Source organism: Mobula hypostoma, chromosome 8 (assembly GCF_963921235.1).
Source record: "Mobula hypostoma chromosome 8, sMobHyp1.1, whole genome shotgun sequence".
Taxonomy (NCBI): domain Eukaryota; kingdom Metazoa; phylum Chordata; class Chondrichthyes; order Myliobatiformes; family Myliobatidae; genus Mobula; species Mobula hypostoma.
In genome coordinates this window covers 116,673,838-116,692,952 of record NC_086104.1, presented here as the reverse complement: position 1 = coordinate 116,692,952, position 19,115 = coordinate 116,673,838, and the positions used below count along the sequence as shown (strand labels likewise).

At 48.1% G+C, this 19,115-nt stretch overlaps 1 protein-coding gene and 1 long non-coding RNA gene across 3 annotated transcripts in view; one reads left to right on the top strand and one right to left on the bottom strand.

Annotated features, from left to right (window-relative positions):
* LOC134350874 (uncharacterized) overlaps positions 1-13,080 on the top strand; it is an 86,448-nt gene extending 73,368 nt beyond the window's left edge. Inside the window, exon 4 of one of the 2 annotated variants that reach the window (XR_010019020.1) lies at positions 11,518-13,080. This is a non-coding gene — a long non-coding RNA (uncharacterized LOC134350874). Of the gene's footprint in view, positions 1-6,381; positions 6,471-11,517 lie in introns of those variants that run through there. The other variant, XR_010019021.1, reaches the window with a different exon arrangement.
* LOC134350873 (urokinase plasminogen activator surface receptor-like) lies at positions 1,462-18,851 on the bottom strand. Its single transcript, XM_063056660.1, has 5 exons — positions 18,771-18,851; positions 17,122-17,241; positions 15,383-15,520; positions 13,583-13,726; positions 1,462-1,725 (listed from the first exon to the last, which is right to left on the bottom strand). The coding sequence occupies exons 1-5, from the start codon at positions 18,817-18,819 to the stop codon at positions 1,469-1,471; spliced, it is 708 nt and encodes a 235-aa protein (XP_062912730.1). The 5' UTR covers positions 18,820-18,851; the 3' UTR covers positions 1,462-1,468.
* Between the last annotated feature and the right edge of the window lie 264 nt (positions 18,852-19,115).

Genomic DNA, 19,115 nt, shown 5'->3' with positions numbered 1-19,115 from the left:
TAACCCACTCAGCACCTGTCCCTACAGGTGTCTCAGTGTCAGCATCCAGACACCCACACAACACCTGTCTCTACAGGTGGCTCAGTGTCACTGTCCAGTCAGCCACACACTACCTGTCTCTACAGGTGTCTCCTTGTATCTCTGTCCTATCAGCCACCACTGCCTGTCCATACAGATGCTTCAATGTGTCATTTTGCCATCACCCACTCACTGCCTGTCACAAATAGGGACTCACTGTGTCAGTATCCCATCATCCCACTCAGCCTCTCAGAGTCTCAGTGCCCTACTACGTCACAGTGTTGTCACTCAACTCAACTCTAATCCCTACAGATGTTTCAGTAAGTCACTGTCCCATCACCACACTGCCCCACTCACATCTGTCACACTATGAGCGGTGCTGATTCCCTGCTGACCCACTACCCCTTCGCACCGTGCGACTGCGGGCTTGGTAGGGGCTGCCTGCCCGGCCAAGTGAGAGGGGACACTGCAGCCTGTGTGCCAGTAGTGAAGGGAGCAGGTGTTTAGTGTGCATGGGTAGAATGCTGATCGAGCGTATTCTCTGTCATGGATGGTGTTGAGAGTTGTCTGACAGTACAAAAGGACATAACTGAATATTCAGATTAATGTAAAGAATCCCAGGATAAGAAAATCTTGGAAAAAACTGACACACAGAGAACAAATCCAGTCCAAAGTTCACATGTTTATTTACATAAAGCAAATAGTTATTCATGTTCGTATCACAGTGAGATGAAAACGGAGAGGGGAGACAGAGAGAATGAAAGAATAGTTGGGGTTAGGCCATGAGACAATTGGGGTCTGACACAGTGATGCGAAGAGACTGGAGGCAGTGGGACTAGTTTGGGGACTGACAGTACTGTGGAGAGAGAGTGGGGTAATGGGTTCGTTTGGGGACTAAAAGACAGCTGTGGGGACAGAGCAGGGCAGTGGGATTTGATTGAGATTGACAGAGGGAGGGCACTGTGATTGATTTTAACCATGGGTCATGGAGAGAGAATGGGACAGTGGGATGAGTTCAGGATTGAACGGGTGGCATGCAGTGGGATTAGTGTGAGCACTGATGCAGGTCTGTGGGGAGAAAGTGGGGTAGTGAGATGTGATTGGGATAGACAGAGGGGCAGTGGATTTGTCCAAGTGTATCACCTCCATCAACGCCCTTGTCGTGCCACCTGTAGAGTCAAAAATACTTTTAACACTAAGGGTTGTGGGTGGGAAGGTGAGGTAAGGAGGGAGGATGAGGTAGAGAAGGAGAGGAGTGAAGGGATATGGAGGGAAGGAGGAATACAGAGAGGATGATTGAGAGAGAGAGGAGGGAGGGAGGGGTTGGACTTGAGGCTATGAATCATGAAGCGGCTGCCATTCCCTCCCCCTTCCCCACCAGGGCCCCCTCCATTGCATCAGCCAAGGAGATCAGCACCCACCCCCACTCACTCCCCTGCGACGTCGCATCCTAGAGTTCAGAGATTCTCAATATCAGCAGTTGAGTGATGAGTAGGAAACTCTGGGTGCCAAGGGAAGTGGCTGCATTGACGGAGTTCAGCGTCATTGTGCTGTCCCGTGTCAGGTTCCGAAACTCCAGGTTACACCGGTCACCCTGGCAGCAGTAGAAGCCAGTATTGGGCTCCATGCCGAAGATGGACAGCGAGTTATTGTTGTGGCAGACATAGTGGGACGTGCAGCCCTTGAAGACGAAAGTAGTGCTGTCCACTGTGAAGAAAGAAGGAGAGGGAACAACATCAGCAGCAGATTCAAGAGGCAGGCCAACCTTCAGCGTAACGGAGTCACAGCAAGGAAACAGGCTTTTTGGCCCAACACACCTGAGTGTTCCTAGTGAATAAGTCCCATCTGCCCGCATATGGCCTTCAAACCTCTAAATCTTTCCTATCCACGTGAGTATCTATATTGTTTTTAAACATGGCTGAGGTGCTTGCATCAACCATGTTTTCCATAAAACATATTGCTGGAGCAGAATTAGTCGATTTGGCTCATCGAGTCTACTCTTTCATCCGATCATGGCTGATTTATTATCCTTCTCAAACCTATTCTTCTGCCTTCTCCCCCATAACCTTTGATGCCATAACTAATCAAGAATCTATCAACCACTTCTCTAAATATACTCTGTGACCTGGCCTCCGCAGCCACCTGTAGCAATGAATTCCACAGATTCACTAACCTCAATTCTTCCTCATCTCTGTTCAAAACGATCTTCCCTCTATTCTGAGGCTGTGGTCACTGGTCCTAGAGTCTCCTACTATGGGAAATATCTTCTCCACAGCTATTCTATCTAGGTCGTTCAGTATTCAGTAATTATCCCTCATTCCCCTGCCTCCTCCCTGTAACCTTTGATACCTGGTTAATCAAGAATCTATCAACTTCCTCCTTAAATAGGAAAATTACAAATAGCAACACTTCCTCTGTGAAGAAACTGATGTTAATTTTAAATCTCTCACTTCTGAATTTAAGCTCTTGCCTTCTTGTTTACAACGCCCCTCCCTGGCATTCACAGTATCTAGAGCCCTGAAGTTCTAATATAACTCTCAGTCTCAGTTTGCAGGGGATAAAGTGCTAGTCTGCACAAATTCTCCTTCTAACTCGGGACTCCAAGTTCAAGAAACATTCTGGCAAATATTTTCTGCACTCTTGTACATCTTCACCTTTTCCTATCATAGCGACCAAAATGGTATACAATACTCCAAATGTGGCCTCACCAATATCTTTATAACTACAACATCACTTCCTAGTTCCCTGTCTGATTGACTTCCTATTTTCCTGGCTGATGATGGCTAGCATACCATATATCCTCTTCACAACCCTGCCTACCTGTGTTATCATTTCCAGTGAATTTGTACTCCTATTCCATAACACTCACTAGGGGCCCATCATTCACTGTGTAAGCACAACCCTGGTTTCTTCACCCAGAATGCAACACCTCATATATAGCTGGTTTGAAAAATCGCTTCCCAATCCTGGCGTACACACCCAGCTGAATAATATGCCTTTGTGCTTTCCATATCCTTCTACGCTATCTGCCACTGCAGCTGTTTTACTAACATCTGCTCAGATGTCTGCCTCTGCACCTTCAAAAAACTGAGAGAAAGGCTCATGACAGGAGAGAAGACAGAATATCTACACTGGGATCTCTACTTACTGCTGGTATATCAGTGACCTGCAGGAAAACGTGCATTAGTAGCTTAGAAAGTTTTCAGGCTTTACAATAAGTCAAGTCAAGTCACATTTTATTGTCATTTCAACCATAACTGCTGGTACAGTATACAGTAAAAACGAGACGACGTTTTTCAGGACCACGGTGCTACATGAACAATACAAAAACTGCACTGAACTACGTAAAACAACACAAAACTACACTAGACTACAGACATACCTAGGATTCATAAAGTGCACAAAAGCAGTGCAGGTATTACAATAAATAATAAACAAGACAACATGCACAGTAGCGGGCAGTGGGTTGGTGTCAGTCCAGGCTCTGGATATTGAGGAGTCTGATGGCTTGGGGGAAGAAACTGTTACATAGTCTGGTCGTGAGAGCCCGAATACTTCGGTGCCTTTTGCCAGATAGCAGGAGGGAGAAGAGTTTGTATGAGGGGTGCGTGGGGCCCCTCATAATGCTGTTTGCTTTACGGATGCACCGTGTGGTGTAAATGTTTGTAATGGCGGGAAGAGAGATGATCTTCTCAGCTGACCTAACTATCCGCTGCAGGGTCTTGCGATCCGAGACAGTGCATTTTCAGAACCATTATCTGGGGTGTTGTGGACTGTGTAGAAGCCTGCAGAGATACAGAGATGGGTAGAGAAATCACAAACAAGAGAGAATTTGCAGATACTGGAAATCCAAACAATCCAGACAAAAAGCTTGAGAAACTCGGCAGGCCAAGCAAAATCTATGGAAAAGAGTTAACAGCAGACGTTTCAGGGCAGGACTCTCCATCAGGACTGAAGAATAAGGAAGCAAACTCAGAGTAAAAAGTTGGCTGGGGGGAAGAGGAAGAAATACAAGGTAGTGGGTGATAGGTGAAACCGGGGGCGAGGGTGAAGTAAAGAGCTTGGTAACGTCGATTGGTGAAAGACATCAAGGGCTGGAGAAGTGGGAATCTGATAGGAGAGGACAGAAGTCCATGGAAGAAAGGGAAGGGGAGGAGCGCCAGAGGGAGGTGATGGGCAAGTAAGGAGAGAGAGGGAAATAGGAATAGAATGGTGAGGGTGGGGGGACTAGGTGCGATTACCAACCATTGACTTCGTCGGCTCAAAACTGCTGTGTTGCGCCATTGTCTTTTGGAGCCGTCTGGTAAAGGAAGCCATTGAAATAAAACTGGAGAAAAATCACTGTTACAAAGACGAAGGTCTCGCTCTAAGTAAAAAAATCATTGTAAACAAGGTAGGAGAGCAGAAACCTGATTGGATGAGGACTAACCAGTCAGGAGGGATGGAGACATGCGCAGGCATCCTCCCCCATGAAGATAGTAGAGTTTGACATCGAAACATCAGCTATACTCAAACATGAACCCGGCTGGAAGCCCGAGTAGAGATTATTCATCATATTAGCAGGAAAGCACTAGATGGGTGTTTACAGTAAGAAGTATATCTATTAAAAATGTTAAATTAAATAAGTAGTAAGTAGAAAAAGAAGCTAGTGATGTAGTCTTGATGAGTTCAACATCCATTCAGAAATCTGACGGCAGAGGGAAAAAAGTTATTTTCCGTGTCATTAACCGCGTGCCTTGAGGCTCCTGTAGCTCGTTCACCGCTGTGCTACCATGGGGTCCCTATTCCCCTCCATAAATGCTCCCTGACTTGCTGAACACCTCCAGCAGTTTGTGCGTGTTGCTCTGAAACATGGAGCATAGAAAATAAGTGCAGGAGTAGGCCATTCGGCCCTCCGAGCCTGCACCACCATTCAGTACGATCATGGCTGATCATCCAACTCAGAACCCTGTACCTGCCTTCTCTCCATACCTCTCTAACTCCCTCTTAAATATAGCCAATGAACTGGCATCAACTGTTTCCTGTGGCAGAGAATTCCACAGATTCACCACTCTCTGTGTGAAGAAGTTTTTCCTAATCTCGGTCCTAAAAGGCTTCCCCTTTATCCTCAAACTGTGACCCCTCATTCTAGACTTCCCCAACATCGGGAACAATCTTCCTGCATCTAGTCTGTCCAATCCCTTTAGGATTTTATACGTTTAAATCAGATCCCGCCTCAATCTTCTAAATTCCAGAGAGTACAAGCCTAGTCGATCCAGTCTTTCATCATGTGAAAGTCCTGCCATCCCAGGAATCAACCTGGTGAACCTTCTTTGTACTCCCTCTATGGCAAGGATGTCTTTCCTCAGATTAGGGGACCAAAGCTGCACACAATACTCCAGGTGTGGTCTCACCAAGGCCTTGTACAACTGCAGTAGTACCTCCCTGCTCCTGTACTTGAATCCTCTTGCTATGACTGCCAGCATACCATTCAACTTTTTCACTGCCTGCTGTACCTGCATGCCCACTTTCAATGACTGGTGTACAATGACACCCAGGTCTCATTGCACCTCTCCTTTTCCTAATCGGCCACCATTCAGATAACAATCTGTTTTCCTGTTCTTGCCACCGAAGTGGATAACCTCACATTTACCCACATTAAATTGCATCTGCCATGAATTTGCCCACTCACCTAACCTATCCAAGTCACTCTGCATCCTCTTGTCATCCTCCTCACAGCTAACACTGCCGCCCAGCTTCGTGTCATCCGCAAACTTGGAGATGTTGCATTTAATTTCCTTGTCTAAGTCACTAATATATATTGTAAACAACTGGGGTCCCAGCACTGAGCCTTGCGGTACCCCACTAGTCACTGCTTGCCATTCTGAAAAGGTCCCATTTATTCCCACTGTTTGCTTTCTGTCTGTCAAGCAATTCTCTATCCACATCAATACCTTACCCCCAATATCGTGTTCTTTAAGTTTGCACACTAATCTCCTGTGTGGGACCTTGTCAAAAGCCTTTTGAAAATCCAAATATACCACGTCCACTGGTTCTCCCCTATCCACTCTACTAGTTACATCCTCAAAAATTTTATGAGATTCGTCAGACATGACTTTTCTTTCACAAATCCATGCTGACTTTGTCCAATGATTTCACTGCTTTCCAAATGTGCTGTTATCACATCTTTGATAATTAACTCTGGCATTTTCCCCACCACCGATGTCAGGCTTGCCGGTCTATAATTCCCCGGTTTCTCTCTCTCACCTTTTTAAAAAAGCGGGGTTACATTAGCCACCCTCCAATCCTCAGGAACTAATCCAGATTCTGAAGAGTTTTGAAAAATTATCACAAATGCATCCACTATTTCTTGGCAAACAACAGGAATTCTGCAGATGCTGGAAATTCAAGCAACACACATAAAAGTTGCTGGTGAACGCAGCAGGCCAAGCAGCATCTATAGGAAGAGGCGCAGTCGACGTTTCAGGCCGAGACCCTTCGTCAGGACTAACTGAAGGAAGAGTGAGTAAGGGATTTGAAAGCTGGAGGGGGAGGGGGAGATGCAAAATGATAGGAGAAGACAGGAGGGGGAGGGATGGAGCCGAGAGCTGGACAGGTGATAGGCAGAAGGGGATACGAGAGGATCATGGGACAGGAGGTCCGGGAAGAAAGACGGGGGGGGGGGGTGACCCAGAGGATGGGCAAGAGGTATATTCAGAGGGACAGAGGGAGAAAAAGGAGAGTGAGAGAAAGAATGTGTGCATAAAAAAGAGTAACAGATGGGGTACGAGGGGGAGGTGGGGCCTAGCGGAAGTTAGAGAAGTCGATGTTCATGCCATCAGGTTGGAGGCTACTCAGACGGAATATAAGGTGTTGTTCCTCCAACCTGAGTGTGGCTTCATCTTTACAGTAGAGGAGGCTGTGGATAGACATGTCAGAATGGGAATGGGATGTGGAATTAAAATGTGTGGCCACTGGGAGATCCTGCTTTCTCTGGCGGACAGAGCGTAGATGTTCAGCAAAGCGGTCTCCCAGTCTGCGTCGGGTCTCACCAATATATAAAAGGCCACATCGGGAGCACCGGACGCAGTATATCACCCCAGTCGACTCACAGGTGAAGTGATGCCTCACCTGGAAGGACTGTTTGGGGCCCTGAATGGTGGTAAGGGAGGAAGTGTAAGGGCATGTGTAGCACTTGTTCCGCTTACACGGATAAGTGCCAGCAGGGAGATCAGTGGGGAGGGATGGGGGGGACGAATGGACAAGGGAGTTGTGTAGGGAGCGATCCCTGCGGAATGCAGAGGGGGGGGGAGGGAAAGATATGCTTAGTGGGCCACTTCCTTAAGCACTCTGGGATGCAGACCATCTGGCCCTAAGGATTTATCTGCCTTTAATCCCTTCAATTTACCTAACACCACTTCCCTACTAACATGTATTTCCCTCAGTTCCTCCATCTCACTAGACCCTCGGTCCCCTATTTCTGGAAGATTATTTATGTCTTCCTTAGTGAAGACGGAACCAAAGTAGTTATTCAATTGGTCTGCCATGTCCTTGTTCCCCATGATCAATTCACCTGTTTCTGACTGTAAGGGACCTACATTTGTCTTAACCAATCTTTTTTTCTTTTCACATATCTATAAAAGCTTTTACAGTCAGTTTTTATGTTCCCTGCCAGCTTTCTCTCATAATCTTTTTTCCCTTTCCTAATTAATGTCCTCCTCTGCTTGACTCTGAATTTTTCCCAGTCCTCAAGTGTGTCGTTTTTTTCTGACTAATTTGTATGTTTTTTCTTTGGGATTGATACTATCCCTAATTTCCCTCATCAGCCATGGGTGCACTCTCTTCCCTGATTTATTCGTTTGCCAAACTGGGATGAACAATTGTTGTAGTTCATCCATGCAATCTTTAAATGCTTGCCATTGCGTATCCACCGTCAATCCTTTAAGTATCATTTGCCAGTCTATCTTAGCTGATTCATGTCTCATATATTCAAAGTTACCCTTTTGTAAGTTCAGAACCTTTGTTACTGAAGAAACTATATCACTCTCCATCTTAATGAAGAATTCCACCATATTATGGTCACTCGTACCCAAGGGGCCTCGCACGACAAGATTGCTAATTAACCCTTCCTCATTGCTCAAAACCAATCTAGAATGGCCTACTCTCTAGTTGGTTCCTCGACATGTTGGATCAGAAAACCATCCCGCATACATTCCAAGACATCCTCTTCCTCAGCACCCTTACCAATTTGGTTCACCCAATCTATATGTAGATTGAAGTCACCCGTTATAATTGCTGCTCCTTTTGTGACGACAAATGAAATTATCAGACGGTTGATGCGAATGAGAGAGAGATAAGGGAGACAATGGAGAAACGTTCAAAATGTTAATGAGAGAGGAGAGAGAGATAACAGAAAAGAAACACAATTCAGAATATTGACAGACCGGTTGCTTTGAACGTGAACTGTTTCAAGTTGGATGGACTGGCGATACCCCAGCAGGGGGATAAAAATAACAGGTTCGCTGAGTCATGAAACACACCATGAGATCACGTGATAACAAGACCCTGGAAGAGCGGTGTGCCCCCACAAGTTGGTGAGAATCTGGAGTTCCGGGTCGCGGGAACCCACCATAGACGCACAGGGTGCAAAGGTACCATTGGTGGGATCCTGCTGTGTGTGTCCGCCCTTGCCTAGGTGCCGGGTTCACCGTGGAAGAACAGTCGTATCTGGAAGGGAGGGGTCACAGTTGGTGACCATAGCGGGATAGAATACATAAAAGGGTCCACCCGAAACCAACTGCGAAGAACATCAAAGTCTGCTGGAATCAAATTTGCATCTCTCTCTCTCTCTCCAACAGCACAACAGCGAATACTGCGAGCTGTACTAAGCTGAACTGAACTCTGCGTCAGTTAAGACTGACCATTTTACCCCTAGACTGCGACAGAGCTTGGTTGCTTCCTATTACCCTAGTTCTGTGTACATGTGTGTTTTATTATTGCTAACCTGTTGCATTTATATCCTTACGATTAGGGTACTGTGTTACTTGTTTCTTTAAAAAAACTTTACTAGTTCCCAGTAATGCAGACTCCAACGAGTGGTCCATTTCTGCTGATTTGGCAACCGAGTTACGGGGTACGTAACATAAGTGGGGATCTCTTCCTCGATTTTGAATGCCAAATTTGGGACTAGGTAAATTGATTGGCTTAAAATTCCTGAAAGAAAGAAAGAAAGGGCAAACAGTAGAAATGGAGATTGAGGAATTCCTAAAGGCGCCAACCTTGGAGGCATTAGAGCATGCCAGGAAATCAGAATTGGCGACTGTTGCCAAACCGTTGAATCTTTTTAAGGGGAAGCTGACAATGAGGAGAGCGGAGATGGACAGAGCTATCATTGAGCATTATGTATATAAAGGTGTGTTTCCCCAAGGGGAGCTGGAGGTGGTATCTATGGGCAAACCTGGTGGAGAAGTGGTGCAGCTGCAGATAGAAAAATTGAGACTCGAGCACGAGTTCCGGGTAAGGCAGCTAGAACAAGAAGAGAAGCAGTTAGAATGGCAAGAGAGAGAGAAACAGAGGGAAATGGAATTTGAGCTGGAGAAGTTAATGATGACGCTAGCGCAGGGGCCCATGCCGAACCAAGGTAGAGGGTTCAGGGCGACCCAGGTTAGGCTGGTTCCCCCATTTGAGGAGGCTGATGTTCATCACTACTTTCTACATTTTGAAAAAGTCGCTGCAAGTCAGGACTGGCCGTGGGATAAGTGGGCTGTTTTGCTTCAGAGCGTACTTAAAGGGAAAGCTCAGCAAGCTTACTCGGCTTTGTCCGCAGAAGATGCCCAGAGGTATGATGTGGTGAAAGAGGCGATACTCAGTATTTATGATTTGGCCCCGGAGCCATACCGGCAGAGGTTCCGGAATGTGAAGAAGCAGTGGGGCCGCTCGTATTTAGAGTTTGCCCGTGAGATGCAGATGAATTGGAAGCGTTGGTGTGCCACGAAAGGGATCAATGGGGATTATGACAGACTGCTACAGCTAATACTGATTGATCAGTTTAAAGGTTGTGTCCCTGAAGGTATGAGGCCCTATCTAGATGAGAAAGAGGCAGAAACCTTAGCCGCAACTGCTAAGTTAGCGGATGAGTACACGTTAATGCACAAAGTGAAGTTTACCCCGAGTAAAAGCTACCAGAAGGTTAGTCAAGAGGGCAGAAAGAGTCTGCCAGTAAAGCCAGAAAGAAGCCGTGGACTCGTGAGAAGGATACGGAGGACCGGGAGCAGTTTAGTAGGGAGTCTCCTGGGGTTGTATGCTATAATAGTGGGAAAGCCGGTCACTTTGCATCCAAGTGCTTTGCCCCAAAGAAGGAGATGGGGAAAGGAAAAACGACAATTCTGACTGGCTGTATTGAGCTGGCAAACAAACCGCTAGGGGAGAAGAGGTCTGATAAAGTTCAGGAAGGGCGCGAGAAGTTTATTTCGGCCGGATTGGTGTCAGTGAAGGAGGGGTTAAACCCGGTTCCAGTACGGATCTGGAGAGACACTGGGGCTTGTCAGTCATTGATCTTAAAGAGTGCTTTAGACTTTAGTTCAGAGACCCAGACTGGGGAGGTCAGGGTGATAAAAGGCATCGGGAAAGGGACTGAAGCAGTACCTTTGCACTAGATACATCTAAAAAGCGACTTGGTCTCCAGACCGGTCACGATAGGGGTGAGGCCCGAATTACCGATGGATGATGTGGAGGTCTTACTCGGTAATGAACTTGCTGGCAGAAATGTGTTCTCAGCAGTAAAACTGATGAGCCAGCCTGCCAGAATTGAAACCCCTCCCGTGGACTCACAGGTTTATCCCGTTTGCACAGTGACTAAGCGCATGATTCAGCTGAGACATTTTTACCAACTTGTACCAAGAGAGGTTAGAAAGTGAGAAGAAGGGGCGTAGTGAAACAGAAGTTGAGGTAGACTTATCATTAGCAAGGAAGGAAATTATACAGGCACAGGAACGAGACGAGGAGCTAATGGTTTTGATGGAGACAGCTCTCTCCGAAGCAGAATTAAAAAGGGAGCCAGTAGGCTATTATGTGAAGGAGGGAGTACTAATGAGGAAATGGAGACCAAGTACAGTGCCCGCAGATGAGGTATGGGGTGTGGTGCACCAGGTGGTAGTGCCGAAAATTGATAGGAGCCCGATTTTTAACCTGGCCCACAAGATACCCCTCGGTGGACATTTTGGGTTGAGGAAGACAGTTGATAGAATTATGAAAGAGTTTTACTGTCCAAGCATGTGGGAGGATATTATTGAGTGTTGGAGATGGGAGCTGACACAGTTACATCCTATTGATATGTTAACGGCTTGCCATGATAAGCGAGCAGACCTAGTCGGTGTTATCACGAAAATCAATGAGGCTAAGGTGCCACCTGATAAGGGGAAAACCCATTTTGAAAAGATAAGTATGGTGCCGACCAGATGGGAGAACTCTATTGTTTTGGCCAGCTTTGCTGATAAGGTCTCTCCCTTAACCCCCGAACAGAGCGAGCCGCTGATAAAGCTAATTAACCAGCACGCAGACGTATGTCCGGATGTCCCGAGGCGATGCAAACAGCCGGTACATGGTGTTGTTGTCACATCACGTCAGCCTAGTAAGCAACACCCCTATAGGATGATTAATTCAGTGAAAAAGGGGCTAAAGAACGCAGAAGTGTATATTGACAATTTAGTGGTCTGGAGTGACAGTGGGAGGGGCATATTGTGGCAGTAGAGGAACTGTTTAAAAAGCTGTCTGAAGCCATCCTGACAGTGAACCTCGCAAAAAATGAATTCAGCCACGCGAAGATCACTTATCTAGGATTTGTGGTAGGACAGGGGCAGTTGGCTCCGATGCAGGCTAAAGTGCAGGCTATCTCTGAAGTCCCCACCTTAACAGACAAGAGAGCCCTGAGAAGGTTCTTGGGGATGGTGGGGTAATATTGGATGTTTTGCATAAACTTTGCGGATATTACCCTCCTTCTTACTAAGCTCTTGCCAAAGAATGCAAAGATTGTGTGGGACGTCCTTTGTTATATTTGTCCGGCACGGAAACCAGTGATAATTTACACAGATCATAACCCATTAGAGTTTTTGGCCACTATGAAGGATAAAAACAAAAGGTTGCTAAGTTGGAGCCTGGTCTTACAGGATTTGGTATTAAAATAACACATATAAAATGAACGGAAAATGTGATTGCTGACTGTCTGTCAAGGTGGTGAAAACTTAAAGTTCTCTGTATTAGCCGAATAGCTGATGACCCTGTATATTAGTGTGTATCTAATAATGTATTCATGCCCATAATTTTTACCCCAGTAAAAATCCTTTGAAGGGTAGGGGTGTGACGACAAACCAAGTTATCAGACGATTGATGCTAATGAGAGAGAGATAAGGGAGACAATGGAAAAACATTCAAAATGTTAATGAGAGGGGAGAGAGAGATAACGGAATAGAAACACAATTCAGAATATTGACAGACCGGTTGCTTTGAACCTGAACTGTTGGAAGTTTGATGGACAGGCGATACCCCAGCAGGGGGATAAAAAGACCAGGTTCGCTACGGCACGAGACACGCCACGAGATCACGAGACAACGAGACCCTGGAAGAGCGGTGTTCCCCCACAAGTTGGTGAGAGTTTGGAGGTCCAGATCGCGGGAACCCACCAGAGACGCACAGGGTGCAAAGGTACAATCGGTGGGAACCTGGTGTGTGTGTCCGCCCTTGCCTGGGTGCCGGGTTCACGGTGGGAAAACGGTCGTATCCGGAATGGAGGGGTCACAGTCGGTGACCACAGCGGGATAGAATACATAAAAGGTTCTGCCCGAAACCAGCTGCGAAGAACATTAAAGGTCTGCCTGAATCAAATTTGCATCTCTCTCTCTCTCTCTCTCCAACGGCACAACATCGATTACTGCGAACTGTACTAAGCTGAGCTGAACTCTGCATCACTTAAGACTGATCATTTTACCCCTAGACTGCGATAGAGCTTGGTAGATTCCTATTACCCTAGTTCTGTGTACATGTGTGTTTTATCATTGCTAACCTGTTGCACTTATATCCTTACGATTACAGTACTGTGTTACTTGTTTCTGTAATAAAACTTTATAAGTTTCCAGTAATCCAGACTCCAACGAGTGGTCCATTTCTGCTGGTTTGGCAACCCAGTTACGGGGTACGTAACACTTTATTGCACGCATTTCTAATTTCTTGTTTAATGCCATCCCCAACCTCACTACTACTGTTACGTGGCCTGTACACAACTCCCACCAGCGTTTTCTGCCCCTTAGTGTTATGCAGCTCTACCCATATCAATTCCACATCCTCCTGGCTAATGAACTTCCTTTCTATTGCGTTAATCTCCTCTCTAACCAGCAATGCTACACCTAGTATCTAGTATCTGCACAATCTCTTGCGTTTGTATTTCATCCAAATCATTTCTACATACCACAAACAGAACAGATTCCAGTAAGGATCATTACCGTACACCACTTGTCACGGCATATCAGTCAGGACAATTCCTCTCAAGTACGAGAAGTTATCGCGGTTTCATGGAGGAGCGGGCTGAACTTACACCAGTGCAGGTTGCCCGACGTATGAATACACCGGTCCTGTTGCCCGTAGCATTTCACCGCGGCCATAGAGCGGTTACAACCTGCCTCCGTTAACGCGAAGCAGCCCTCGCACTCCAGGCCGTTCGGGACCTTGTTCTCTTTCTCTGCAAACAGGACACACACGGTTACCAGAGCCCGTTCCCATCCCATTGTCCGCTCCCTCAGCTTCAACGCCTGCCCACCAAGCCTGTTAGACCCCTTCCCCACCACGGCTCCCAGAGTGGTTCAGGGCACTGGATGGAGAGTGGTTTATCAGTGATACACCAAGGTTCTTGCCTATCTATAAGGAACAGTCTATGGGATACATTCAATTCCCCTGGGTGGGTTTATTCCACACCATCCACCTTACCTGTCCTTCATTTACAGGTTAGGAGTGTGATAGGGCACTCCCCACTTCCCTGGGTGAATGCGCCTCTAAGAACTCTGGGCAGGGCAGCTCTCTTAATCGCACCCCACCCACCCTCCCTAAACACACCACCTCCTTCACACGGGCTGCAGTGTTTACCGCGGACTACTCCGGCAACCCTTCTCGAAACTCTCTCGCACCCTAGTAACTATGAAGAACACGACTAACTGTGCAACAGTGAAACATCACCACCCGCAGGTCCCCACCCCCTCCACATCCTTCTCAAGAAAGTGGTGGATTCTCGATCTCTGAGCGTGTGCGACTGAGAACATGTCTGTATTAAATATTCTCAGCGCTGTGTGAGGGACAGCGAGGAAAAAGCGCTGCGGTGGAAGTGACGGTGAGGAGGGAGCTCCCTCTCGTGGGATCTTGCTGTACCAAACAGAGAGTTAGATGATTAGTGCAGAAAATTGATACAATCATTTAAATTTCTGATTCGTGTTTCGGCAGATGACTGAGAAAGGGAGCGAGCAAGTGAGGGAGATGTAAGGGGATGTAGATGAAGGGGGTGGGACAAAAAGCGAGGGAGAGAGAGATGGAAAGAGGAACGCACTCTGAGAGGGATAGTGTGTGGGAAGAGAGAGAGCGAGCGAAAGAGAGAGCGCACGGATCACAAAATGCTCTCGGAAGTCAGCAGGCAGTATCTATGGAGGGAAATAAGTAGACCAGAGGAAGTTTCGGGCTGAGACCTTTCATTGGGACTGGACAGGAAGGGGGAGACGTCCAGAATAAGAAGGCAGAGAGAGGGGAGGGAATACAAACTGGCCAGTGATAGGTAAAGCCAGTTCAGGGGAAAGGTGGATGTATAAGGGAAAGGGGCTGAAGTAAGAAGCAGGGAGCTGATAGGTGGGAAAGGTAACTGGCTGAATGTGAGGAGAGAGGAGGGTAGACCATGGGAAGAAGGAGGGGAACCAGAGGATGGCGATAACCAAGTGAGAAGTTAGGTGTGAAGATATCCTGAATGGTGAAAGGTTAAAAGAGAGCAGGAAGGAAGAGAAGTTACCAGAATTTGGAGAAATCTACTTTCGCGCCATCAGGTTTGAAGCTACCTAGACAGAGTATGAGGTTCTGCGCCTCCAACCTGAGAGTGGCCTTATCGGGAGGGTAGAGGGGTTCATGGACCGACACTTGGTAATGGGAATAGCAAGTCAACTTGAAGTGGGTCGCCACCGGGTGATCTGACCTTTTACCGTGACAAAAATGAAGTTGTTCAACAAAGCGGACCGCAATCTCTGTCGGGTCTCACCGATGTATAGGAGGCCGCCCAGGGAGCACCGGATACAATATGGAGAACAGAGTATGTCGCACCCCTTCTCGCTCACCTACCCCCCGCCCCTCCCCTGCTCCTCCGTACCTGGTTCCACTTGATCGTTGCACAGGTCCGAGTTACAGCAGGTAGCGTGCAGGAAGGCCGAGTAGGGGCCACTATTGAAGGTAATGAGACCCAGGCAGTGCCCACATCCGTTTACGATGTACTCGTGGTCGTGGCTTCCTGTGGGTAACCGTAAGCGTTAGACTGGCACTTGGTGCAACCCATCCCGTTGCCAGGCTCATATATTCTCACCCCCAACCCCTCTCCTCGTCTCCCCTTCACTGAGTTTCATCTCCCCTTCCTACTCTCCCATCACGCTTCCCACACATTCCAACATCTGTTCTCTTCCTCACACAGTTCCGTTCTTCTCCCCATCACTTCATCTCCTCCCCCCTCCTCCACTCTCCACTTTCCCCCACTACTCCTCTCACCTCTCCCTAACTCCTCCAGTTCCTCCCTCTCCCTCCTTTCTTCTGCCCCACTCCGTGTTCCTTCCTCCCAGTCTGCCTTCATTTCCTCCCTCCTTCCGCTGTACATCGCCTCCCCCTCCATACATCTACCGCACACCTCTTCCACAAACCACTTCCTCCCCACTGTCTCTCTGTGCCCCTCTTCCTCTCCCTTTCCCTCCGTCTTGTCTCACATTTTTCCTGTCACCCTCGTCTCCCATTCCCGTTCCCTGTCCCTTCATGCCTCTCCCACCCTCCCTTTCCTCATTTCCCCTCTACCATTCCTGCTCCGTCTGTCCCTTTATTCCCCTTCCCATGACATTCCCTCTGCCTCCAGCGACCGTGTGGCAGGACACAGCTCAAACAGCTCCAATGCGGCCGGATATGCACAACGTTGTTGTGTCGGTCTCAGACGGTGATGAGGCGGCGTACAGGAGTGGCGGACAGGCTGGATGAGTGCTGTTGCAGCAACAACCTTGTGTTCAACATCAGTAAGACTAAGAAATTGTTGGCCACAGGAAGGGGACTATCAGTCCTTATCCAGGGAAAAGGTAAGCAGAATCAAGTCCTGGGCGGCAACATCTCTGTTCGGAATATCCATGCAATATCCTGGACCCAAAATATATTGATACAACCACGAAGAAGCTACGCCAGTGGCTATGTTTCACGAAGAGCTTGATATCTCTCCCTCCACCCCCCACCCCAACACACACAAAAAACTAGTAATTTTCTACTCGTGTACGGTAGAGTAGAATTCTGACTGGTATGGAGGCTCCAATGTGCAGGATCGAAAGGGGCTGCATTGGGCTGGACACTCCGCCAGCTGCACCACTTTAAAAAGTCGGTGATCCAAGAAAGCGGCATCCGTCACAGAACATCCTCGCTATCGGGTACATGCCCTCTTCTCACTACCACCATCAGGGAGAGGTACAGCTGCCTGAATACACCTCACTGCTTTAAGAACAGCTTGTTCTCCTATGCTCTGAGTTAATCAGATTCCCGCACGGTCCATGGAATCGTGGACACTATTCGAGTTTAGCGCTATTAGTTGATTTAGATTTTTTACTCGAACCTTGTCATTTTTATGTCTTGCGCTGTACTACTGCCACAAACAACGGATTTTACAACATACGTCCATAATAATAAACCTGACATGATTCCTCCAACTCCTTTCCTCTCCCTTCCCACCCTCTGCCCTTCCCCACCCCATCTCGTCCCTTGCGCCTCGGCCGATTCCTCGCTTGTTTCTCCAGCACCACTCGGCCAGATAGCTCCCTCCGAATGGCCCCTGGACTGCGCAGACGCTACGTAAAGTCAGTTGAGGGAACTTACGGCCTTTCTCACGGATAGTGTAACTGCCGCAGGTCTGGTGCAGGGTGGCATTACAGCCGGTGGCGTTCAGTGTGCATTTTTGGTTGTAACTGTGGCAGGTGTAACATTGGAGGGAGGTTGCTGCGGAAAGAGAAACTCCGTCAGAAGTGTCCCAGGATCATACACTGCTGTCCAACCGCAACACACCACCCCTCCTCCATCTGCCTCCCCACCCACACTCCTCATTATCTTCTCCTCTGCCTCCCTGGACCACCGATATACCACCGGCTTGTCTTCTTCGTGGTGGCATCCATCTTGCGTACCAACTGCACCTTTTCCGTTCATCCGTCTCAGTCGCCCATCCCTCCCAACCCCTGCACACATCTCTGTACCTGTTACCGCACTCCTTCTCGTACAACCCTCGCCGTCTCTATAACTCCACCAGTTTCCGACTCCTTTACCCTCTGCATCTCTCCCCTACTCTCTTCCCCTTTTCTATGAATCCCTCCCTCCCTCTCCCTGTCTCTGTAGCCCCCATCCCCGATTCCTAAGTTGCAGCTATTTGTCTGAGTGTGTGTACTGGACCATGAAATACCTATAATAAAGCCTCATCCATTTATCCGGTGAAGGTGGGGCGGATATGCCGCCGTGTCCAGACTACTAGGGTTTGCCATCCAGACACACCTTTAACTGAGCATAGCGCATAGCGGCTCTAGGAACCGCAGCTCGCTGTGATCCGGGAGAAATCCTTCCCAAATATCTCAACACACGTCCCCGCCCGGCCCGAAACTACGTAATCTTCGTATTCCTACCAAAAAAACAGCCCCCTGGAATGATGAGCAAAACCCGAAACAAAACACTGATACACTCGGGGGATGGGCTGCGTCTGTAGGGACGGGTACATTGGCGTCTCACCTCCCGGACCCTTAGGTGGAATATTAGACCGAGAGTCTTTGAATTGAGCGACCCATTCCGAGTTACTGGGCCTCCCACCGAATGGAAGGAGAGCTCCACCGGTGTGACTAGGCGTGGAGAAAACACTTCCTCACCGACGGCCGCACGGGGAACCCACTGTGCGAAACAGAAGGTCTCTCTCTGGTGATGGAGTTGAGTGATCCATTACAGGACCACGATTCCCAGCGGGACAAATCTCCCCACAATTCCGTCAGGAACACAGTTCCCAGCTGGGAAGCTCTGATCTACCCCACATGAACACAAATCCCAGAGGGAGAGCACCTTCCACATTTCAATGTCCAGAAGTCATAGGAACAGAATTAAGAAATTCCCACTGGAAACTGTGAAGCTTCATTACACTTCCCATAGGAATTCAATTTCCAGCGGGGTTAAGTGATGGATGATGTTCCCATAACAATTCCCGCAGTAACACATTTCCCAGTGGGATATATCCTACCACACTTCTAACGGGAATTTGCTTCACAGGAACACAATAACACAATTCCACACCAGAGACGTCCCAACAATAGTTTCCAGGGTAATCTACGCCAGCATTCTCCGTCCGAGACTGCTCCCGGGATAAGCGACCACGGGACGGAGAGCCCACCGTCATCCAACCTCCATCAACGCCCCCCCCCACCCCCAACCCCCAACCCGGTTTAGAGTCCCGGGAGAGTGTTGTGATCGGCGAAAGCAGGCGGTTGCATCGAACTTACCCACGGCGGCCAAACCTAAGAACAGGGCAAGTGTCAACAAGATCGCCATCTCTGCGCATCAATTCTTCTGAAGCGCACAACAGCATTTTAAAGCATCTTCTGGTGGGAGGAGAAAATTGCCGAACGAAACCGGAACCCGAATGCGGGTGTGTCCACTCACCACCTGGCTGAACGCTAAAAAGTCCCCGGAAAAGCTGGGAGGAGAAGGAAGCAGGAAGGAGTGGATTGAGCCAAGCCGCCACTGATGTTGCGGTGGCCATATTGGTTCAACATACGGTTGCCTCTCCCCCATTTCATACACCTGCTGACTCCCATCCATCCTCTTCCACTTCCTCACCGCCTCCT